We start from the raw sequence: 26,312 nt of genomic DNA, 5'->3' as shown, positions 1-26,312 counted from the left end.
AGGAAGAGTGACATATTTGAGGGAACTTTTAGAGAAATGCAAGAAAGGAAAGGGCAAGCAGGCTAACCTCATATCCCACCACATAGCAATATGCATGTGTGCTACATTATAAAGTCTGTCCGCTGGAGTGAATTAGACATACATAACAGTCAATTCAATTATTAAATGCTCTTAATGGCTTCGATCACCGCACCTCCTAATTATAACCGCTGCCTCCATTAGCAGATGTTGGGCCTCTGAGCTGGTACGTGATTGACGGGATTCATTTGGGCCCGGCCTTGTGTCTTCGGGACATAGTGCTACAGACCACACTAAGACCACTGTTTTCAAACAGGCGCTATGTGCAGTGTCACGCGCTGCACGCTAAGCATGGGGCTTGTTTAGGGTTGCCAACCGTCCTGGACAATATGGGACTTCCCAAAATAGCGGAGATTTTGTTTTGTCTCGTCTGGGGCAGCTCCAGTCCCGTGTTCCAATCACAGCCTCGTCAGCCAATACTAGACTACGGTAAGCACGGCAAACTCCTGCGCGGGCCACATCCTGCAAGGTTACTTTATATATATATCTATTAATATGATCCAGCAATATGAAGCGCTGATAACACACAAACTGTAGATCCCATAATGCAATGCTTCAGTTCACTATTGATGTGCCACACCACAGATTTCCTTTTCGTTCCAATGCCAAGTACAATTCAGGCTGGTATTGGCGATACTGATACCAAATACAAAAACTAAACATGTTTGGAAAATCTAAAAAAATGTCTTGTGGCATCATGGGATTTTCCGAGGAGGTGGAGGGTCAGCTTCTCTGCGTGTGGACCTTCCAGCATTTGGGGTTGAGAAAGTCGGCAACCCTAGACTTGTTAGGTAGTCCATTGTCAAAGGCACCCTTAGGATTAACCTAAAAAAATTCTATTAAACCAGAAAGAAACACAATAACGACATTAATATATTTATGGGAATTGGTTTCAATCATCTGCATTTGTGAGAGCTGTCAATCATCTGGCTCCTCCCATTTTATACTCTTTTTCTAAAAACACCATTAATGGTGTTCTTGGTGTCAGAAATAATTACAGACAACAAAAAGGTATTTATTTTATTCAAAATATTTTTCAAAATACATATAACTAGCCAAGCTGTTGTTATTTCATTCATTTATTGAAAATAATGCCCAAAATATTGATATGGGTATTTGCCCATGAGATGCTATCAAAATGATCTGCTCATCACTTTCTCTTTAAAGTGGTTAAGAAGTATCATTTGTGGTTTTTTGAGGAAGAGCCAAGTGACAAGTGACCTTTAATAGCACAAGCCAGCAATGCCAGCTCTCATTTCCTTCTTCAGTATCAAACCAGGTGTCCATTACAGTCAAGACATTAACATGTATCATGGCTGACCTGGAATAATCGAATCTGATAATTTATCATTAAAGCTTTCACTGACACCGCATCTAAAAAAATGCATGCAATTTGACTAATGATGAACATAAGGTTTTTTCAGGCTGTACCAGAAGAACAATGGAAAAGGTGTATGTAACTACATGAGCTGCCCTGCAATCCATGGCCCTTCAGGTCTGAGAGATAATACTTTACTGTGACCCGATCCCTAATATGAAACCTGGCTTTGCATTGCAATGAAGAGGGGACTAATATTTCACAAGAGATGGAAAACATCGTGATGAGATGGCAGACGGTATGTCTCGCCGAACTCCTCAGTTACCTCACGACACTTTTATTACCCCATGCCAGTTACCTGTGCACATGACCTGTCGCAAATGACAGGCAGTGAAGAGAGTGTAAGCAATAGGGGTCTGTGAAAATCTTTATGGCTGCACTCCTTTCATCTCCGCTGATAACAAGATAAGACTGGACAAAGCAATCTGGTGTTCAGGTTCAGGCCTTTAGTCACTTCACGGCTGCTCTTGTGATATACAGAAATAAATTGAGTACAAATGAAAGATCAATGGAGACTTAATTAGCCTCTGAATTGTTGCAAATGGACTATTGAAGTCTTGTTTCATCAAGTCTTGAAGTCTTTTTATCAAGACCAAGGCCACAGAGGAGAGTCTTTGTTTCGACTACATGTGGCTCTTTGCTCCAGCTAAGGCAGACTGAATTAAAAGAAAGATGAAAGAAATTACAGAACATTTGCAAAGCAGGCTATGGGCTTCCCTTGATGAGAATGGCTAAAAAATGTGGAAATAATTTTTAGCATGGGCAATGTCATAATAATAACATTGTATTGACAATAATTAGTAAGAAAAGACAAAGAAAGTTGACTGATACAGTGCCATTGAGTGTGTAAAATAAAGTCTGCCATGCTTTATTTATCATCTATACAATACTGGATAAATTAAGACAGACATTGCATTTATTGACAGGCAATTATCTCTTGTAAGTCGCTTTGGAAAAAAGCGTCTGCTAAGTAAAGAAAATACGGGAAACCCGGGAATATTGGGAAACCTAAATGTTCAAAAATGTATGCACTTCTGTCATAATCTTAAAAAAATGTAATAAGCAACTACAAGGTTGGCTTGCAGTATTGGTTTGTTTGTATATTTTTGGATTTTCTATAAATATATTGTATTGTATTCATTGAAATCAGTTTAAAAATGTAAACAGATTCATAAACAAAGCTGAACAATTTATATCCCCTACGTTCAGGCATTTATGTAACTTTTTTTTATTTGCTCACAAACACATTACATAAGTAGTAAAACAATATAAACATTTTTCTAGGCTAAAGGTTCTTCTCTTCACCCCAACCCTAACAAACACAGACAAATCCTCTTAACATAATGCAATTGGTAAGATTTTAATACATTTAATAAAAAATTAAAAAGACTGGTTACCATGACTCAAAAGATTCAAAAGATTTAAAATGGCTTCGGATCTCAGAAGTGTTAAGGTTCAGTTGTTCCAATTAAATTGCCATGAACCCACAGCCTGAGCTGGAAGTGCATTACATTGTGGCAGATGGCAGGTGTGTACAAATCGCTTCAGAATACCAGATGTATTTATTTCACAATACATCAAAAGTTTGAGGTATGTTGCTCACAGTGCGTGCTGTTGTGCCAAGCAGGTCGTCAGTGGTATAAATAATGCAAAATGCACTGTGTTGCCTGAGAAGATAAAGAGCGGGGGAAATAAAAGGTGTGACAGTGCTGAAAGAGCTGTAAAAGAAAGGGGACAACGCAGAATACAGTAAGACGTGGAGAGGCCTCTAATGAAATGTCAAGGGTGGGGAATGTTAGTGCCTAGCATTACGGCTGAAATTCAATCATAATCCAACGGAAAGTGGCTGCTACAGCGTGGCCTGATGTGATTTGATAAGTAATGGAGTGCCCTCTTTCCTAACGGGAGCCAACCGGGCCATGTGCAGAGAGGGTTAGTCAGCGGGCGGCACTGGCAATATTTTTGGGGCCACAGAGATGTGTGATTAGCTGCTAGTGAGGGCGCTAATAGAGTCTCACCAGACTGAGTGGCGTGGCTCGGAGACGGGAAGCCCTAATTACCGAGGATGGCAGGGTAAAAAAGAGAGAGAGCGAGAGAGAGAGAGAGAGAGAGAGAGAGAGAGAGAGAGAGAGAGAGAAAAGCACAGATGCAGAGACACTTCAGAGGCCGGGGAGAACAAGAGAGCTTGGGGAGTGGAGAATGAATGAAGGTAAGGAAAGAGAACAGAAGTGTCAGCTAATTAAATTGCATTATGGCTCGGCTTGCCCCCCCACGCCCCCCATCCTCTGTTGGTGCATGGCCACACTGAACATCTCCTTTTGTGACACCTCCATAGCCATAAAGAGGGTAAACTAATCTGGGGAAAAAAGAAGAGACAAGAAAACAGTGCTCACAAAGCCAGGCTGGAGGAGGAACGAAATTGAGAAAAGGAAGTGATCGATTCACTTTCTATGTCAGAATAATGTGAGTCATAAATATAGGATATATATAAATATAGGATATATATTTACACTTCATTCTGAAAAGCACAGGTCTAAACTCTGTTTAACTTGTGTGCTACACATTGAGAGAACATCCTTCTCTACGTCATTCAGTGCATCAAGTTTAACTTCACACGGCAGCTCCACCCACAGGAAGTTCCTTTTCACTACTGAGGATACCCAGTAAACGAGCCTCCTCAAAACCTTTCCTCAATGCACAATACCAACCATTCATCACAATCTAGAAGATAAAAAGACCCTGACCTGGATACATGTCCAGCATGTACTACACTGGCACCACTCAATGTGTGGTGCAACCAGACCAAAGAGGACCGAGGGGGCCTGATGAGAGGAGTGATAGGACAACGGCGCGTGAGATAAAGAGGCTCGTTGGACAGAAGTGTGGACTTCCCTGATTTATGGCACCCGGCAGCGCAGGCTCTCAGCGGCTGTTATTGTGATCCATCACAAAGAGCATTAAAAGGACGGGTGTTGTCACAGATGCTGAATTGCCACTAATGCCCAGTTCACACAAATCCACCCAAGAGTCAGGACTGCGGCACCTTCCCTCACAATCCAAAAAAAGAGTTAGAAAGTAAGACGTTCTTAATGTGACATAACAGGAAACCCAACAGAGGCTGACTAAAACATGAAGTCTGTGGTTTTTCCCATCACCCGAATTGAATTTCGTCTACAAAAGTACCCATGTTGACTCGATCCTCTTCAAGAGCGCCAACCAATATTGAACATGAAGAGCCCTCAGTGCCGTTTTCTGATTTTCCTAAACTAATTATACCCTCAGCCACCCCAGCAAATTACATTAGGGCTGGGGATTAAAAATGAATGGGGAAATCCAACCAGCTGTAACGGTGAGACAGGGAGCGGTGGAGAAAAGCAATTAGGAGAAACAATAGCCTTGCTCTGATGGTGGCCTGAGAGCAGCGTAAAGGCCTGGTGGTGGGTTTCAAGCCTGGGGCTGGAGTTACGTAGCCGACCGCAACCTATGTGCATCTTTTTAACCCGCCCATTATCCCAGCTTCTAGCCAAGAAGTTCTTCCTGATGTAAGGGGCAAAGGGAGACGTGTCTCTTGAGAGAGACTCACTTTGATGTGGTCCTCTACAAGCTTCTCTGACAGAAGCAGCGAGGCATGGCCAAAGACCATAGACTGCGGAAACCCCTGCATGCCCATAGGGGGTATGGGGAACGCTGGACTGATTAATGAGATGGGCCCGGTGTCATCTGATCCCAACCAACATGTAGTCTGACAGGGGCATACGTTTCAAACAGAGAATAATGCATGGCCGAGGCCGAGCGTGACAAAAGCCTCACACAGAATTGGGAATGGAATTGCCTTCCCTCGCATTTCTATTTTTTTAAGTGTTTCACAGAGACACGTTATTTTGTGTCAGGCACGGTTAGCACATTTTAAGCAATCTGAATCAGCCCAATAATTTTTATAGAATGTAATTCAGTAAAGGTCATTTAAAAAAGCTTTTAATTGCTGAAACTAGCAAATCCCAAATTGTATTCCAGGCACAATAGCTAATTTGGACCATCAAATGCAACTGCTTAGTTTAAGCCTGCTTAATGCCACCCTATTCTCCATACCACGACAGTATCTCCTTTCACCCACTCAGCCCGGCAGACCTACCAGTCATATCATAGCCAAAAGCCTTTAGATGCACTCTGGGTGACATTAGGCCAGCTTAATCCGCACATGGCACCTGGATGACATATGCTAGGCTTCGCGGTCATGAACTCAATCCAACCCATGAGCGCCCCCGAGCATTTACCAACACAAAGTACTCACCGGTGCGTCGAATACTAAACATTCTTTGTAAGCGGTCGCATTAAGCGCGCTCAGCGGCGTGTGGATGATGGGGTGATAACATGTCATTCCCATTGAGAGAGGCTAAAACTGGATGGCATTGCTATGTGTTTCACGGATCATAAGTGCCAATCTATTTTCAAAGATCATTTAGGGCAAATAGGGCGAGTTTAGTAATATGCTATAAATGTGTAAAAAAAAAAGAGGGCCATAACAGATTCATATATACTGCACATGCAATAACTGGTCACTTATAGCAGTGCAATTTCATGCAATATCAAATTTCAAATCACGTACCATTGAAATATATGTAATGTTAAAATAGTGTACCATGGGCTATAAGTCATTTCAAAGGACCTGGGCTATATGAATAATGTCATCAATTAACCGCAATTTGGACACCTAGCTAAATTACACATTTTACCAGAAATAACACTAGTCACTAGTCTTCTACTTGCCAGCAATGCATTACATGATGTGGGCGTGTCAGATGTTTCTAAAGAGTTCCTTAGGGAGGAGCCGTTATAATAAAGCACTGCGCTCTCTGTAATGAGAAATATATATTAGCGAAGCGAAAGGCCAGCTGAATAATTTATGGTTTTAGCTCCTGCTGCCTGGCACCTGTTTGATCGGTGGGCCGTCATTCTCAATGAAACGCTCAATGGCCAAACGACTGACGTATAATTTATACTGGTCATTTCAGGTACAGATTTTTCACTGTGCAAAGTATAAATTACCATGTAAATATATTCCCGCGGGTAGCAGCAATAAAACCTAGTGATGGATTATCTGACTGTGCTTTCAATTATTTATAATGCATGGCTGTTTGAACTCAAACATGTAACAAACTCTACCATTTTATGGTTTATTGTTGCATTTCACTCTAAAATACAGATCACGGCATTTACATTTATAGCCTTTGAAAGTATTTGATATTGCGCGTGAATTTTGCATGAAATTGAATCCAATATAACCTAATAAAACCCGTATTTCACTCAAGGCTGAAATCGCAGCTGAATTCGTTTTTCATTCATTTCCGAGTGGCAGACATACCCTACTTGCAGCTTCTCTCTCTATAGTTTTCTTCTTATTACAATCAGTACCGGAAAGCCATTTTCAGACTTGACACACGGGCACACCAGCACAAAATAATGGCCATATATTAAACAGAACACCATAACCAAGAAAGTGGAATGAGGCGGTTTCACAGACTCAGTGCATTATTACAGCTCGCTTTTTTTTGTCAAAGTTTCTTATTTTTTTTTGGCAGCATTGTGCAGGAAATCTCAACTGGTGAGTGGAGGGAAAGGAGAGTCATTAGAACAGCCCGAATTGCAATAGGCGGCGCGGATGCCAAGCCAATAAGACGTGTTCGACATCATTAAATCGGCAGGGCTATTAAACATTGCGCTCCCCGCACTTTCTAAACAGTGTGTCAGCTTCATCAGTCACCGTGCAAATGCAGGGAAAAAGCAACACATTGTGTTTAAAGAGAGAATTTGAGTTTCCCCTTAACATTTAGTTAAGCTCCCTGCACAACAAGAAACGTGATGAGTGCTACTAAAAATATCCCACTGTATCCATGAAGTGCATGGGGAAAAAATACTGATGCAGCGTTGGCTTTTCGTCGTATTTCACCCTACATTAATAAGAAAAGCACACTCTTTCACATTCACTGGCTCATACATTAACCTGCTTGAACTATAGGCCTGATAATCTGCATGTTTTTGTTGATAGTGGGCGTGGTCCACTAGCAGAAAGGGAAGGGGAGGACGCCTCGCTAAACCTGGGCGTGTGATGTATTGACAGAAGGGGGGTTCAATTGTCCAGAATGTAGGGTGAGTGAGAGATGGGTGGGGTTAGCTCCACTTCATCATGTTAAAGATTTCTAGAAAGCATGTATTTTATTACGTAACATGTCTAAAACTGATGTGCTTCTCAAAAGCCGAATGCAGAAAACTGAGCAGCAGGGAAGATGGTCATATTAATCATACAGTCCAAGAGTCACTTGATGCCCCTACATGGGTACTGAGTCAACCCTTCCCAAGCCCATCTAAACTGATAAATTGAGCCCCGGTGCCCACATTACTGCCCATCATCACTCATATGGACGGTGTCTCTTTATCTGGCGAGTCGAGCACCCTGGCATGGAATGAGAGAGAGGGATAAATGGGAATATAAAGAGTGAGAATGAAGGATGAATGAAGCCCGGGGGATGAAAAGAAGCAGGCATGAGGGCCACGCGGCCAGCATGACGGGAAGGATACTTCAGGGCTCCCAGGCACTCTGAGAACGGCAGCAGCTGCCAGCGCCAGCTCCGAGCTAAAAGCCCACTCCAGCTGGCGGTATTGCTCTCGGTCAACTTTCACAAAATAGTGCCGCAAACTGAATAAAAGTAAAAAAAAAAAAAAAAAAAGTCAGTGGTTTCCTCGCAATCCTAACTAGATGGGTATGAGTAGATAGACAGACAGGTGGACAGATTGCAGGAGGTTACAGCAGATACTAGCGACAACGTGACGCAGCACACTGCCATGCAATTATAATAAATTTGGGTAAGATGATACATATCAATAAAATCCATATAGCCTCATTATGTTTTTCATTGCATTATGATTGTCATGAGTCCAGTGTTGACATAATTGCCTTTTTTGTCACTGGATTTCCATGAAAAACAAAATGTTGACAACTGATAAAACTATTTGATTTTATATTAAATTCCAATCTCTCTCTCTCTTTCTGTGTGTGTGTGTGTGTGTGTATATATGTGTTTTTTTTTATATATATTTGTTTTGTTTTTAGAATATGTCCTGCTTTGGATGCTGTATCTGTTGCCGGCGTTTCTTTGCAGAATTCTCAAGAACGAAGAGCTGCTTTCCCACCCACAGGAGGCCTCTCGTCCTGCATCACAGCTATCTGCAGAGCTTTTCTCGCCCCGTCCAGTGGGACCCGCTGAACTTTGCCTTGCATTTCAAACGCCACTGCCCCTCGCCAAGCCACAGCTGGGAAAACTAAGCCCGTATCGGAAAGCTGTTTCCATGCCAGACGGATCGATCTGCTGGGGAGCAAAAGTCCTTGGATGCTCTGATCCCCTGATAAAACCCATCACCGTAGAGGTGTCATGCTCATTAAGGCAGACAAAATAAAACCCAATCAGCCTTATAGAGCTTCTTTCAGTTCCCTTTGCTTTGCATTTTACTTCTCTTCTACTCTTGACAGGTCTCTTTTGCTCTTCCCTCTCTCTCTGGGCCAAAGGGAAAGTGTTTCCCATTAATTATGGGACTGAAACTCACATCCCAGCGAATATGCCAGATCTTCAGTCTTGCAGTGCGATGGAAACTTGGAGAACAAGATGCTCCGTTCCACCACAACTTAGAAGACAGATTTCATCCACTTAGCATTCATTCTGTACGGACGATTAAGTGATAGTTCATTTGAACAATTAGTCAGATGCACTGACAGTTAAACTGATGATAGAAGTGAATTTGCATTCAGCTTGAGGCCGAGCCTCCGTTTTCTGCTAAACAAGTCAGTTAACGTTACAAACTGCTGGTGCAAGCCGCACCCTTCTTTAATGAAATGACCATTTCTGCCATATTACAGCGAGAGGGCAACACCAAGTATTACGACTAGCATCCATACCAGATGTGCGAGTAATTAGCAGTAAACGTGAGGTGACTTTTGCAATATGCCGTCCCCAATGCCAAATTTAATTCTGCACCTGCCATCAGTGGTATCTCAAACTTTTTTTTTTTTTTTTTTTTTGTTGAACACGAAAAAAGCTCATAAAGCTTATGCGCTTCATACTCTGAAGGTTTTCACTAGGAAACTGTGATGGTTAGAAATGTAAAACTAGTAATCCATAAAAAAAGGACTAGCAGTTGTGATATCTCTTTAAGGTTATTTATTCAGTTTGATTTAGAAGGTTTAAGGTTATACATGATCTTTGACCATGGATCAGAAATTACAATAGAATAGAACAGAAAAGAATACAATACAATGCCATTCAATAAGCAGATACAATATTATATATATGATATGCCACCATAGACAGTGAATGCAATATATTGTTTGACAGTATTTGTGCATTTATTGAATTATTTGGCAATACTTATGCATTAATATTTATATGGAAAAAATGCTAGCAATAAACAGATATTAATGCATTAGTGGTGCCATTGAAATTATATTAGTTTTGTTGGATGATGCGAAAACAGCAGTATCAGAACCATAGATGTGTTTTTTTTTTTTATTGCGTTTCCATTGGTGCACTTTATATACGTATTCCACTTTGCCTGTCACTATATGCATTCATGAATGCCTCCGCACAGGTAATCTGAGGCAGCAATTCTCAAAAGACATGTCATGGTCATCAAAGTAATGGACTTCCCGCCTTCGGAAGGAGCCCAGCTAGGTAGTGTTCCCCTTCATTTGTTAATGTGCTGGCGTTCGAGTGGTTGCACTGAGGGAACCCAATGACTGAAACCAGATACCATGTACAGTGCGCACTACGGTGGGCTGGAGCCCGCAGAAGGGGCTGCTGTTGGTGACGTCTCCCTCAGAGGACCAGGTTCCTGCGCCGGCGAGTTAACAGGCTGGATGTACACATGTGGATAAGTGCAAGATGAAAATAAGTGCTCCTCTGTCCTCATTACCTGCAACTAATTGCATGCAACAAAGTGCTAATTGGCCAAGGATGCCTGTGTTTAAGCCAATTAGCCATCCAATCAGTCTTGAGAAAGTAGCGCCCATCACAGTTCCTTCCTATGACGACAGCCATCATTCATGGGCTTATGATAACTGTGGAGCACACGGGAAGTCTGTGTTGCTCGGTGTAATGGGCTCCTTCACATGGCAGGAAAGGTGTGGCATCACACGGAGAGCCGTGGGAGAGCTGCCACAAGGACACCAGCATGGCCACAGGTAGCAGATGGGACATGCTGTAAAGAAAACACGGTCACCTAAACAACGGAAAAGCTGGTGCACTTCGGTTGTCCAAACATGGAATCCGTTGTACAGCTGATGTTGTACATTTTGAAGAATGCTAAAATGCAACCGAAAACTGACACCAATCACTAAAGCCACCTGCCAATGATTACATCAGTTTCTCCTGAGTACTCAAAATATCAACGAGATAAGGACTTCAAAAGACTTCGAATCTGATGCCAAGATGTTCACAGGAGATCCTTTAAGTCCTATAAGTTGTGATATGGAAGGAGCTGCAGAGGTTTGATTTCAAGGTCAAAGTCAAAGTGAACTTTATTGTCATCTCTCTATATACTTGTGTATGGTGAGACGACAATAAAGTTCACTTTGACTTTGACTTCTGTGAAAGGCTGTACTTGGTCAGCAGCTTGTTTAGGTTTGCCATGCAGAAAAACTACACACCCTGACCCCTGGCTGAACGAAATCATCATTCTTCAGACCACCGTGTTGTACTACTTCACTGTAGAGATGTAACCGAGCTGTAACCCAGCCCGGGCCTGACATAATTCAACCCAGCTTTTTAAAAGCTGAATTTACAAGACTTACAGCTCTGCTCCACTGCAGGTGCGGTCAGCGGTGGACAGGGTTCATCGGGGTCACCCTGACCAGCCTGAAGTTCTTTACACAGCATGTCCTACAGCGCTCCTGGTGTCCTACGTCGGTGTCGTCCCCGACTTGCCCTTCAGGTCATTGCACTGTAGCGAGATTTACATATGTGCTTAGCAACACAATCCTTTGCATAGTGCAGTCTTGTGTTTTGGACCAGTGGCCCTCGGGCTAATCTCTCCTCGGAGGGGATGGAATTTGACATTTATTACTCAAATGCATCAGTCAGAGACACATTTCTCTTGTTATGCAGTCTCAGTTAAAGGTTAATGCTGCAACCCACCTCTAAGACTGATGGAAGACACTGCACAAAAGAAACATGGCCACACATGGAGTATTCAGTTTTTAATCAGCAAGCAGTTTTATAAACCAGCTTTAACATTAAGAGCTACAGAATATCATGACCATGCCATTTCTCAGCAACTGTAGTTGGGTCTACTTCTTTACTTGCTTTTACATGTGTGCATTCTACTCAATATTGAATGAAACCAGAGCCTTCATGCATAATTTTAGAGCCAATTACAGAGGAGCAGTCTGGTGTTGCCATTGCTTCCAACCATGCAAAACAAATGCATTAAAAAAACTTAATAGCAGGGCCGTAAAATAAGGTGAATTTGTCACATTAAACCATGGACAGTTCTGACTTGGCCTATACTCCTGACTTTAAAGGTTTTGGGCTGAAATGGGACTTGAAGGTGTTCTAGTCCTCATCACAGGTGGTTGGTACAGCTGAACGATACACAAATATTCATGAAAAAGTTTAAGTTTAGGGAAAAAAAAGACTGCACCTGCTGTTAGCCTGTATAGCCTGTTCACATTTCACGGCCTCCTCCTGTTCCTGTAACTTAAGCCTTGCACCAGAGAAACATCTGTAGAGTTTGGATGGAATCAACACAGCCCCATCGCAGGCTGCAAAGCACTGCGTTATTTCAGCTACAGGTTGGGATGCGTCCCAGACTCACGCTGTGACACGATACAGAACCGCAGTTTCAGGGCAGAAGTCCAGGGAGATTCCGTCACAGTCCCCATCCACCCCTTTCCACGTCTTTCTTTCCCTTTCTGTTCTTCAAGACAAATACATGTGCAGATGCCAGACCTTCTTTAACATTGCATAAATACAGACGTTACACTTCTCTCCGCCCCTCTGTATCCCACAGAAGGGAAAAGGGGTGGAGTCTCAAACTCCCACTACTCCAACTACTCTAGTGTAACCCCACTCCTTTAACCCAACAAACAGTGAGAATGTCTGTTTGCTGGTGTGCAATATATACCTCAGACCTGAACTTCTGGATTCTGTGCTGTTTCTACCCCCAACTGAATTGTCCTTTTAGATCTATAAAAAAAATCCTCAATCCAATTGTTAAGTCAGAAATATTGAGGTTGCCAGATATTTTATCATAAAATTTGCTAACAATTTATAATATAATATAGCACTGATCTAGATGCTGATATGCACTTAATTATATCTTCCTGATTGCATATGAGGAAGAGCAAACTGAGATTCAAGAACATGGACACATATGCACTAATGCCCTGAATATAGATCACATTTTATTATTTTCTTATTATGTGATCTGTTCTCTGAAACTCTTTTCAGATATTTGAATGCACTCTTGATATTAATACCTACTCACGCTTAACAAATGTAGTATAAATTCATAACTATTTTGTAATATGAATTTTCTACCCCTACCCTCAGTCTTAATCTGTTTACACTCAATTGAAATATTAATAAAAAAATCACTCTGGTCAGAGGTTGACTGCATGTGACTGTGACCACAGACGAAGGCCATTTACAAAGAACCACTTTGTCTCCACATTGTCATCCAGTCTGGATGGGGCTACTCCATATCCGGAGTTTCATGTTTGTCCTATGTTATTATGTCCCCTGATTGTTTTCACCTGTGTCTGCCTGTATAAAGTTGACCTGTTTGTTTCTGTTCACAGTCGGGTCGATGTTTGGTAATGTTGCCCTGTTGTGTGTCCTGTCGTGTGCCACAGAACATTCCAACCAGATTTAGATGCAGCCGAGACTGCCTCACTGAGATCCAAGGAGCTGTGGCTCGTCGGTAGGATGGCGCCAGGTTCCTTGTCCCTAGCCAGGGTTGGCATCATGTTTTGCAGGGTCCCGATACATCCCATGGGTTTTCTGTGGACACCTGGCCCGTGGTCCCATGTCTGGTGTCTCCACGCCGGAGACTGTTCGGACCAGTAGGCGCCTGTGAACAGTGGACAGGATGCCAAAGGGCTACTCTGGACCCGGGTTTCATAATTGTTCTCAACCATGTCTGCCTGTATAAAGTTGCCCTGTTTGTGTCAGTTCTCCATCGGTTCAGGTGATGTTTTCCCTGTTGTGTGCTTGACGTAATAAATCCCCTGTCTCCTGACATCATGTGCATGTGTCCTCCTTCCTCGTCATGTTCAGCCACCGTGATACATGTGGCCAAGGCCTGCAATGCCACAACCACCATTGAGCTGCCTGGAGCAATTTCACATCTTTTTTCCTCATGAAAAAAGAACAGAACTCCGCTGAAAAAGGTAATAACTTCCTGAAGTGGCAGATTTTTACAATTTCCTATTCCTCCCAACTCTCCTCCACACACAGCCTGTTAACTACAAAAGCATCAGAATCAAAAGCCAATCTTGGGATTAAACGACCATATAGAGTCAGAGCACAAACAGTATTTTCTCATCAATAAATGTTCATAAAAGTGCCATATCATATTCATGAATAACAGTGAATGATGGACTGCCTGGGTACGTGCTGACTGCGAGGGGATCCATTTAATTCCTTCATTTCTCTCTTTTTCTTGCAGTTTCTTGTCTGAAACCAAGTCATGATGTTTTTTGTTGGGTTTTTTCAAAGTAATAAATTCTGTTATAAATGGGAAACATTTACATTAAATGGTCATTTGAAAAATGTATAAATAACTACAAATGATCTAAAAGTCGCACACACATACACACACAAACACACACACCCTCTTTGTGCTGATACTCTGATTAGCCTCTAAAGGCTCCATTTTGGAGCCATTACGGCAACTATCTCGAGCCTGGATGCCCTGGGGCACAGTGCGTGAGATTGCACTTCGACTTCCCTTGACAGTCAGCCACACTTCTACCCCATTTTCATCCCATCAACAAGTCGCCCCATTCCGTTATATTGTGACGTGACTACAACCACCATTTCCAACTTTTCATATACTCTTTTCTTCCTGTGCTGTGGAGAGAGAGTAAAACTGCCAATCCAGTCATTCATTTTTTTCTAACTAAATACAGATTACATAAATGATTATATATATAATTTTTCTTTAGGACAGCTTTTGAAATTGATGGCAAAAATACTGATGAATTTTTTTTTCATGTTCGATCAAGTAAATAAAAAAAAAAATCGTTATTTTATTTTTATAGATTACTAATTGTTCATGTACATTGTTATTATTGATTTAGAAAATATGGAAACGTTCTTTACCTTGGATTGATGATTATTATTTCTCAACTATTTCCTTGTAAAGATGAATGTGTGGATGCTATTTCTATTTTTTAGGCAAACGGTAACTCCTGTAAATGAAACAACGAAACTATGACAAAAAAAAGGGGAATAAATCATTGTATTTGTGGTATTTGCAAAAACGTCAAAATAAATTTTAAGTGTATCGCCAAAGTTGAGCTCGACATCATGAGGAACACTGCCCAGACAAGGTGGCAATATGGTATAAACATGGAGTTTATCTTGACCCAAGAATAGACTGCCCGTGTAGAGCCCTACTTGAAACGACTGTTAGCTTTAGCAACACATAGTTGCCAGCAGTTACCAAAACCTGCACCCTAAACGAATTAGCGAAAGTGTTTATCTAAATAGATTGTGCTCACAAGTAACCCTTGGCTAGCCTTTGAAGCATTTATCCCCAATGCGGATTCTCAGACAATGGTGTGCTGGTAGAACAGAGCTGAAACCCTGTCCTGCAGGAGAACCTCGAGCCCTACTTTCCACTGCCTCCTGACCCCAACTCCAGAACATGATCCATCACCCTCCTGGAGTCTTGTGTGGTCTCTATCTCCCTCTCGGACGGAAAAGCTCAGAATGGAAACCTCGGCGGTAACCCGATGCCTGTGCATCCTCCGGAGATGCGATCTATGACTGGCAAGATTCACAAACACATGAAGACGGAGCCTCTGAACTCTGCAAGCTCCACCAGGACCAAAAAAAGCATTAGAAGCTCAAGTGAAGAAGAGCAGAAGACACTATGTTATATATGTTTCAAACTTCACCACAACAGCCTTTAACCTTGTATGATGCCAGAACATAACCAGGCATCCTCAGGTGTCCCTAATCGCTGTGACTGTGCCATATGACCCCAAGCATGATGACAAACGTGAGATAACATTAGAGGACCTGGACATTTAGCTCCAGATGGACATAATCAAATCAATAACTTATTTTATTGTGAAGCATAGTGACGTAAATGCTGTGCTGTAGACATTAATATAGTTAACAATATAATTGAAGAGCACAGTGTCTGTGATAATTAAACTAAATCTATATGGTTATAACCTTACACACCTAAGCAAATTACTGCACCTGTCTATGCTAAATATTAGCCAACACGTCACTTCAAATAAGCTGCCACAGGTCTAGTGCCCCTGCTGGACGACTGTGGTAAAATTTTAAGTGCACTCTTTGTTTATATGGTCATGCAGGAAGATTCTGAGCTACTGACCAACTAGTATGGGTGTTTAAATGAGTCTTATAATCGATGCATCGCAATGAAGATGTAGACAGTTCTGCATCGATGCAGTGCAGAACATAAGAGACTATATAATAATGACGTTGCTTGGTGATTTTCTGGTGGTGGCATACAAATTGTAGTACCGAGAGTGACTGTTGCGGCTTGATCTGAGAACAGAGGCGGTCCGAATGCCCTGCAGGGTGATACTCAGATTTGTTGAAATTTGTTGAAGTTTCTCCCAAGTGGGCTAATGATAACACACAAAACACACACCCCTTCAAAACATGGAATGGAGGAAAAGCTGATCTTATTGGTCTCTGCGTGTCCAGACACAACACTACAACAAGACATTATTGTTTTACTGGGAGATTAGGAAACCACGCAGATTTTTTGTGCTGAGCCCCGTGCGTTGAGACCAACTCGTTGTTTTTAAGAAGCAGAGTGCAGTACATGCCACGTTTGTTCTGAAAAGGCATTTAGATTTGCCCCAATAAGCAGAAGAAACGTCTGCGTTCAGTCCGCACTCACCTGACGCCACGGGCATCTGAAACAGGCGTTTTTCTGCCTTTTTCAACTAATTTGCATGGGATGCATCGATAATGAAGACATTGGTAATTGTACTCGAATCGAGAGACCAGTGAAAGTTTACACCTCTCTATTTTTAAGTTACCGCCGCGCTTTTCTTCCTGATGATGGAAGGTTTAATGGACAATGTAATTCAGTCTGCATCACAACTGAGTAGTTGAACAGAAGGACATTAAGTAACTCGCGCGGTGGACACTATTACTCCAGTAAATCGGTGTGTACGCAGAGACACTTGTGGCCTGTTTGACGTGGTCCTCAGAACTCAGCCGGTGGAGTATAATTGGAGTCGCTGTTGACTTTGACAGAATGCCCGGCTTCCTCCTGCCTCGAAACCTCGTCCCAGAGCAGCTGTGGAGGCAGCAGAGCCCGGAGGGGTCAGAGCAGCTCTCTTTGTTTAACAGAATGAATCTGCACCCCGTCCTGCTAACTGGGAGCTATGTGTGTGTGTGTGTGTTTGTATATGCACTATTACTAAAAATACGGCTGATGTACGAATGTCAAACATGACAGGACTCTCTCAGACCCGCTCCTGCTCCTGTTATGCATGTGTGTGTATGTGTGTGTCACTAACACTTCCATTGCTACAACAATGACCAGTTCAAAGTAAGCAACTTGGACATTCTTCTTAGATGCCCGTGTCATGATTTCGTATGAATGACTATATTAATTTAAAATTATACTTGTGTACTAAAGCTACATTGAATAACACTACATTAAAAAAAATTCTTCTTCCCTGTAGTTTAATTAATGCATCAAGCCATATGAAGAAAGTAAAGGCCTCGATGTTGAGCTCTCAGATAAGTTGCAACACAGACAGCAAATTAAACACAGATTCTGAGATCAGCCAGGAGTGAGAGCCCAGGCGAGCCAATTTGCAGCCCCACTTGCTGGGTTCCCATCACTTAGAACCTGTATAAACATGGAGAGCATGTTCACAGTACTTGTTTAATCCATTATTAAAGGTTATTCATCAAAGCACCCGTCAGTCACCAGTGCTTGTTGCTTCTTGTCAGACTAATCACTTCTCAGTCTACACCAAACTTCAGAAACCTTCTGAACAACACTGAAAATCCAATCCACTGCCTTGCTACCCTTTCATGCAAGAAAGATTAAGCAGCAGGTTGATGCTAAATCATACAGATGCAGGTCGCTGCCACGCATGCCAGTAATATATTTTTTGTGTAAAAATACATTGCTGGCGGCTTCCCCAGTGTTGGATCTCATATTAATGAAGCCATCAATGTGTCTGTGTTGACTTGAGCTGAGTTTATTGACGCGTGTGCGCCGCTGGGACGTTCCGTATATTCCCCCGGCCAGCCACGTGTCCGCAGAAACACACGTTCTTGCAAAAAGCTGTTTTTTTCACACCCGTCTTGGCAGTTACATGTGGCAGATTTAGGTGCAGGGAATCCGTTTCATCGCAGTTGTCATGTCCTCCTCTGTAACCTTCTATATAAAGGTGGAAACTTGTCCCAGGAGTCTTTGCACACACAGCAGGAACAATGGAGAAAGGGCCTTCAAGTCAGTATGAGGAATCACCCACCGACTAATCAGCCTTTCCCTTGGCAGAGCCCAAAATCGACAAGACATTAAGATAAAGGGGCTCTAATAATAGGAAAACAAACCTTTGGGTGCAGTGTGGCACTTTGGCTTCCCCCCCAGGTTAGCGAGGGGGTCGAAAGTCTGTGTGGGCGTTGCCATTTGAATGTCATGGCTTTTAGGCTTCAGACTTGCTGAAAGTCCCCGGCAGCACATTAGCTGGTGAATGAGCTTGTTTCCATATGCAAATCGAAGGAGGGAGGGAGGGATGTGCTGGTGAACGTCTGCATTCTGACGTCTGCTGAAAAGACAACACTTCAGTGGGGATGGGGAGGGGGGAGGGGACCTGCCCACGCACACTCATAGTGCAACCACATCCATTAAGACCATCTTCCCCACAGTAAAAGCTCTTTCGTAACGTGAATCTGTGTAATAAGTGTGAGGAAAGTTCAGAATTTGTTCTGTTCCTGCATTTCTCAGACTGTGGGCCACAAGGCTGTACATGCTCAAGGTTCCAGAATGATAAGCTTGCGCCCTTGTATTCAAGTCCATTTTGCATGGGACGATGGTGGCCAGGGCAAGGGGGGGTGGCAGTCCATAGAGTGTCAAAAAGACGCTTTCCAGGAACCGTCTACAGGACTTGCTGTCATCGGTTACCAGAGAAGATGCAGGGGTTTTCAACAGGCAATACCAGGACGATGTCCTTCAAAGGCCCAAAAAGTCACATGACACACCATGACAGAACCCTGAGCAATACATGCACAAAGAATTATGGGTGTTTTGTGAACACATGCATCCATGAAAAATGATCTTTGGTCAGATTTGAGTGATCAGATCCTTGACGGCTGCAACATTTCATGCAAAAGCTGTTTTGATGAGATTCAAGTAAGCAGGTTGGAGCCTCTTACAATATGTTCTGACCACAAGTCTATGTTTGCATTCCACTATAGTACTCAAAGTAGATATTTACATTACCTCTGCCAGCTCATCACACAGCGCATATATAGATATGTATAGTCAGATTGTTCATCTTCCTAACAGTAGCAATATTGAAAGCACAGCACACGGTGCACACAACAAAATTTGTCCTCTGCTTTTAAACCATCACCCTTTGTAAGCAGTTGGCAGCCATGACCTATTAGTTGATACCTGGTGATCTGCTAGTTTGTTTTACAGATGTAAAACAAGATGTAAAACAAACTCTATACACATAATTGAAAACACAGAAATTCTGCATTAAACAGTTTAGATAAATCAATATTTGATCAATTTCAGACCTGGGGGTTTTGCTTGCAGCCGTGTAATGAAGAGTAGTACAGTATATGCAGAATGATGTACTGTCAGAGGTTATGTACAAGGTCTGTGAATGTCTGTGAATGAATATGTTTACAGGTATTCATCATAGAAACCAATCTCTTGTTTTGTGCAGCAGAGTCAAGCATGTCATGTTGGGGAAAGGGTTAAGTTGGTATCCATCATCCTTCAGCACTGCAGTCAGTGGAGTGGTGCGCATGTAGCTCAATAAACCACATCCAAATGGACCCGTTAACCTGATCTGGAGTTCGACTAACAGCATTTCTGTCGGAGAACAGATGTTGGCGAGAACACTGAGGTGCTAACATGATTGGATGGTCTCTGTTTTGTTTGTCTCTGGGAGAGATGCTGGGAAGAAAAAAGCTGAGCTTTATTAGTTTACTTTCTTATGATAGAAAAAAGTCTGAAGCCTTAGTCCAACTTGGCCTGCCTCACATTTAAATGGCCCTTGTCAATGGGTAAAATCTTCTAAACAAATGGTAAAAAACGGCCTGAATGTGACCAAAGAAAGTTAGAAAGTTGTGCTCATTGGCATTTCCATTCCATGACTCGAACTCCTGCTTCTGAATACTACTTTGGTTTTAATGTCATATGAACTTTAAACAGAAACACAGTGGATGCATATTCAATGCAAAAAAAATAATCATTGCAAGTCATGCGGGATGCACAGACATGTGTGCAGCCACTCTGTTCATTCAGACTGATTGAGTTTCAAGATGCACAGGATATCAATAACATCACCATATCGGCCAGCGTTCATTAGAAATCAACCGTCCATAATTTTCATTCGTCAAAAAAACATGTTGTTTTTCCAGTCATCTGCTAAAATCTTTATTGACTGGTTGGATCTACAAAGTGTTTAAATGCCATCAGGACAACTCAAAAAAGTAATGGTCAATTCAAAGGTCTGAACGTTTTTTCTACTGCCATCAAGAGCTCAACGGCCTTCACTCATTTGTGAACCTCAGGTGGTTCACCCAACTCCACACAGCAGGTTCACTCTTGAGAAGGTCTGCTTATTAAGTAATCTTGTAGAAAGGGGACAAAGGCGGGTCCATTTTTCGACAGAATAAACCAAGAAGGACAATTGGAAGGGAAAGGGGGAGGGGAGGGACACTGGTTTCCCACCCTAGCAGCCCGCGAGCATTGGGTGCTCTAATTGGTAGCGAAAAGATGCAGCCGCAGATGGTAATCTTCACAGGAGCACTTAAGGAAATGAGGGCCCTATTTTTAGGGCCGAGAATCGTTGCGTTTGCGAAAATGGAAAAGAGATCGGCGAAGGAGTGAGGTGGAAAACCCGTGACGGCATGACGGCATGAGGGAAGGTTGGGGGGGGGGGTCACCTGGATAAAAAGGTCCTGCAAGTGATTAAAAACACACTCATCACTGTGTTTCACATGAAAAAACTCTAATTAACTGATTCATGGGACGTCTGTATTTTAAATAAAAGTACCATTTATCGATTACATTAACATGCCTTGTATAATTAACAGCCCCCCTCTGCCATGATAAACATAATTGGCACAGATAAGAGCAGCGCCACTTATTCATTTATCCGCCGCTCTGTATAAATTTGCATTCACTTTTGTGGCCTTTATAAATGAGGCTCCTCGGGCGCCTGCAGCAGACCTTAAACAAGGGCTAATATACGAGCCATGCATCCTTCCACGTGTGGCAGGTAATGAGCAGACAGCTGTGGAATGGAGTTTACCCTACTGCATGATTGATTAAGTACCGGTCAGATCAGCGACGGACAATTGAGTGTGAGAAGGGCCGATCCATCACACTGAAGGCTAAAGCCAGGGCGCGGCGCGCTAGACGAATGGTTATGCGGTGACATAGTGCGAGGGCTACTGTGCACCATGAGAGAGGAGATCTCTTTGAGGCTCTGGCCACTCTTTGAACGGCAGGTCACCTCTGATGCATCATGCATGAGCTTTCGATCGGCGAGGTCCGCAGGTGCGAGTGGGGGCGAGGCCGGTGAGGAGGTGACAGGACGGACGTATCGGCGGAGCTGAGTCACCCACCTGGCGTCTACGGTCACCCTCTGCCGACTGTAACCATGATGATGGAGAGGAGGGAAAGTGACGGTGGCTCCCCGCTGATTAATCTCCTCACACTGAATACAAAACGTACTTTACCTAAGGACAGCGCTCAATATGACGAAATTCCCCCCACATGACACAATTATCATATATCATGACCTTTGCACTGCAACACAAACCATATTAATAAATACCCAGCATTTTCAATTGAAAGATAATCTTTCTTCACAATTCATTGTTCACTGGTAACAACCACTGAAGTAGCTGCAAATATTCAGTAACGGGGTTGCTGAGGGTAAAACAGTCATCGTTGGTGTGTCCCATAATAAAACTACAAACAGTAACATGCAAAGTACTCAGTGAACCATAATACATTTTGCACAATAATTCATTTCATCGCACAAACTGTGCCAAAATTTTTACAGCCGTTGTAATACAACAACAGTGTGCGACCCAGCAACCAGCTGTAGCCGCTAACCCAATACATTTAGTCCACTTTTCAATAATCTGACTAACAGAATAAAAAATACACACTGTAATTATGTGAGGATGAAAATATGATTTTTTTTTTATTAAGTTTTCGGAATAACTGTTGTTCTCTTCCTGACAGGAAACCCACAGCAGGACATCGGGCCCTCTCATTTTCACCATTCATGGGTGGGCACCCCGCTCAAGACTGCTCTCACTGGCCAATCACATGAACGTAAAAAAAACCCCAAAGTTGTTCGGTCTCCCCATGATTCATTAGTTAAAAACACGTTACCCAGATTCTCTGCAGGTCGTTAGAACTATTCAGAGCCCAGAAAACATTCAAATATAGAGCAGTAGTTCATTATGAAGCACGGGCTGATGCATTCTGCTTGCATCTCAAAAAAAAAAAAGACTCTTGCTTCCATTTTTGAAAGCTGGATAAATATAGCTTGCATTTGTGCTACAGTATCACAGCTAAGGCAGTCCCATATGTCCTGCGGATAGTGCTACGTTATCTCCAGCGCCTGCCGCCGCGGCGAACTCTAACGCGGTGTTGACACGCATCATCTGCTCACGAGGCCTGCCAACGTTGCCACCTTGAACTGAGCCGCTAAAATCGCTCCCGGCGCCGCTGCCAGGCACCGGCAGCTCGGTAAACTGCGTGTCGAATTACGCGCTGCTTCTTTAAAAGACGTCTGGCCAGAAGGAGCCGTACGCACACACACACCGGGCAGATAACTCGTAGGATAAACAGTGGAAAACTGTGTTTGGTGAGACGGTGAGGAGGGCGGGGGCACAAAGCTGTAAAACTGTAGGAACTGTGAACCCCGCTCGAGAACAAACATCTGCCGTGGCCGCGTTATCCCCGCACTCATGGGCCACTCCATCAGTGGAATGTTCCTTCTTGCTTCCTGTCCAGCTGACAGGCCGTCTGGGTCCGGCCTCCTCCAGCAGGTGGAAAGTATCCCTGAAGATTCCTGGACTTGACCCAGAAGTCAAACGACGCCGCGCTTGGGGTGGAAAGAAGAGCCGAAAGCCTCTCAGATCATTTAAGTTTAAATTCAATGGCAATTATTACAGCCATAAGGCCATATTTTCCCTCTGGGCTCTTGTCTCATCAAGTATATTTTCTGGACCAGTTACTAGTTACGTGTTACAGCAATACGTAATTTAATTACACATAAAAATGTACGTGTAATTTGTTATGTTATTTAAAGGAAAGAGTGTAATTAAAATACAGCTACTTCTTGAAATTTTCATGATTACACTTTTAGTAACAATTTAGTTATTTTAAAACAGGGTACAAAACTTTGCCGATTCTGCCGTCACTACGGGGTGAAAGTAGTGGCGCCTATCACAGAGTACATTTCAATCGATCACAAAGTGCATCACAAGCGTTCGAGCACTTGCGCCAGTTAGCCGCACAGCAGTAAATTTTTACATAGCCGACACAATATTCACGTTCTTGCTAAAAACCAGACATTTTTAAACTAAGTGAAAGTGAAGTGATTGTCACATGTGATAAAAAGCAGCACAGCACACACAGTGAAATTTGTCCTCTGCAAGCAGTGGGCAGCCATGACAGGCACCTTGGGAGCAGTGTGTGGGGACGGTGCTTTGCTCAGTGGCACCTCAGTGGCACCTTGGCAGATCGGGATTCGAACCAGCAACCTTCTGATTACGGGGCCACTTCCTTAACCACTAGGCCACCACTGCCCCTCCACTAGGCCACCACTGCCCCAACTAAGGTAAACTAAGGTAAACTAAGGACAACTAAGGTAAAGTTGTCAAAGAAGCATTCTTTACTGAGTCTTCACTGGCCATAAAAATATAATCATTGATGGACATGCAATGTGAGGGAATGGCAGAGGACCTCGAGGACATCAGTCAGTCAATCGGAGTTGACTGATTTAATGAATGCTTTTTTATGAGATATGAGAAGAGCTGCTTACCATTTTACAATTAAAAGAAGGTGAAGATATTTTCCGCACTTTCATGGAATTTGTTACTACGAGCCAGTTGCGCAAGCATTTAAGCACATAATCAACACAGCGAATTCTGTGAAGGCATCTATAATCAACGCTGTGACCTTTAGCATCAGGTCAAAGACTCTGTGTAACTTGACTGTTCACATGAATGAGGAGAATCAGAACATCTTGTCACAATTTGACAAGCGATTTACTCACTTTGCATTGCCAGCTACCTGTGTTTTCCATTTGGTGCCAGTATTGATGTGGATTGTATTGTTTGTACAGTAATGGCACTATTCCACTTGAATATATCTTCTGTTGAGAATGAGATTATCACACTGCAAAATGACATTGAAATGAAATCCAGTGCCACGCCTGGCATGAATAGGCAGATGAATGCCAGTATCCCAACCAAGAAAGTGTGCCGTGAACTTATCAACAATAGCAGATGAGCCTCTGCCATTATAAAGTAAGGAGATGTCAAGAATAAAACACACTCCAAAGAAATATAAAATTATTGCCATGTTGAGACACTGTGCACACTGTGGCCAAATATGCATTTTGTTGAACTTTGACCTTTGCACACTGTGATGCAATAGAAACAAAGCTTTAAAGCGGCTCTGAACCCAAAATGGAGGAGAGGTTTATTATAGCAGTGATCATACGTTGATTGTAGAGATTTAATTCAATTGTATCATCCTACCACGACAACGCGAGGAAGGCGGTATGCTGAAGATGCTACAGATGACCAACCATAAAGTTATATTACCATATTATCCATTGGTAATATAAACCATATTATCCATTATCCTTTTGAATGTTAAATATTTGATTTAGCAGTGGTTTATAACTGTAAAATGAAGCCTGAAGTCTGACATTGTAGTGGCTGTTATTTTTATTAAATTGATTGATTATTATAATGTTAATTCATGTATTCAAAGGAGTTTGGACCAAGTCAATGTTTAGTTCTGCTTTATAAGGTACCTACTGCCAGGTAACAACATTTCAAAATGATGAACAGTTAAGAAGATAAATACAAAAAAAATTAATTAAGTAATCAAATGTAATTAGTTACATTACTTTTATATTGCAATTGAAATAGTTACACTACTATTACATTTTAAATAGCGTAAGTTTTAATTGTAACAAATTACATTTCCAAAGTAATCTTCCCAACACTGCTTATCTGTCTTTTGGAGAGGAGACACTACCCGACACAAGCAAGAACCAAACGCTGAAGAAGATATCAAACATCCATTGTTCGGCCATTTTTACATCATGTGAAGAGTTGTATTCATTGATAATTTTCATACAACAAGACCAGTCTATCGTTGCTGGTTACAATCAAGCTGAGAAGAAAGGTCTTGCTCACCTTACTTACACCAACTGGTTGATCAAGTAGCACAATAACATATAAAGTCTTGGCCTTAATGTATATTGCAAGCATGCGCCAAACCCTGAAAACCACAACACACACAAATTATATAAAATGCAGCCCTACCATCCTTCCTGTAGAGCGTGATTTCCACTTTTCTCTCCTCCGAGCCCAGCAGGGCCTGGGCCATCTGGGCGATGGCCAGCCGCTTGGTGTGGGGTCCGTACAGGAAGTTGCAGGTGCAGGGCTTCTGCATGATCTCGGATCGCGTGTAGCCACACATGTGGCAGAAGCCATCGTTGCAGAAGATGATGGCGCAGTTCTCCACGCGAGCGTTGGCGATAACGAACTTTCGACCTGGAGAGGGAAAGATGCCAGAGTTTTGACTGTGACACATGCACACTTGGATGGTACGATGAAGGGGTTCACAGAAATGAAGAGGAACACCTATCCTGTCTTCCTTCTCACTGACCACGCCCACAAGCCACACTGAACCACACACCCCTGGCAGAGTGGCCAGTATATCACCTTACTGAAATATAATAATTTACAGTACAGTGCAGGTTGCATATGGCATTCTTTTTTAGATCGATAGATAGGGAAATAGAGAGAGAGAGAGAGAGAGAGTGATTGAACGGTTGACTGATTGATGTGCCCTCTATGATATCTTAGATGCACCAGATATTTCTTCTCTCTGTCAGGAAGTGGGTTATATGCTAGTTTGGAATTGGTAAATACCTTTGTGTGAAAACAGAATCACAGCCATTTCCCTTCTTTGCATTTCATTTCAGACCGGTGCCGCCTGACTCGTTCGTTGCGGATGAGCCGCCGCACACCATCAAAGGCTGTCTTAACAAAGAGAGGCCCAACACACAGATACACACATCCAAGAGTGCCCACGGATATGACCCCGCCCGCTAAATGCCATG

At 42.6% G+C, this 26,312-nt stretch overlaps 1 protein-coding gene across 2 annotated transcripts in view; it reads right to left on the bottom strand.

Moving 5' to 3' along the window:
- The window catches only part of LOC114783672 (potassium voltage-gated channel subfamily H member 2-like), a 141,500-nt gene that overhangs the window by 107,505 nt on the left and 7,683 nt on the right, over positions 1-26,312 (bottom strand). For both annotated transcript variants that reach the window (XM_028969186.1, XM_028969187.1), the window contains exon 3: positions 25,510-25,740. In XM_028969186.1, coding sequence (XP_028825019.1) covers positions 25,510-25,740 — 231 coding nt within the window. The remainder of the gene's footprint in view (positions 1-25,509; positions 25,741-26,312) is intronic.

This window comes from Denticeps clupeoides, unplaced genomic scaffold, assembly GCF_900700375.1.
Source record: "Denticeps clupeoides unplaced genomic scaffold, fDenClu1.1, whole genome shotgun sequence".
NCBI lineage: Eukaryota > Metazoa > Chordata > Actinopteri > Clupeiformes > Denticipitidae > Denticeps > Denticeps clupeoides.
This window is presented reverse-complemented; position numbering and strand designations above follow the sequence as displayed.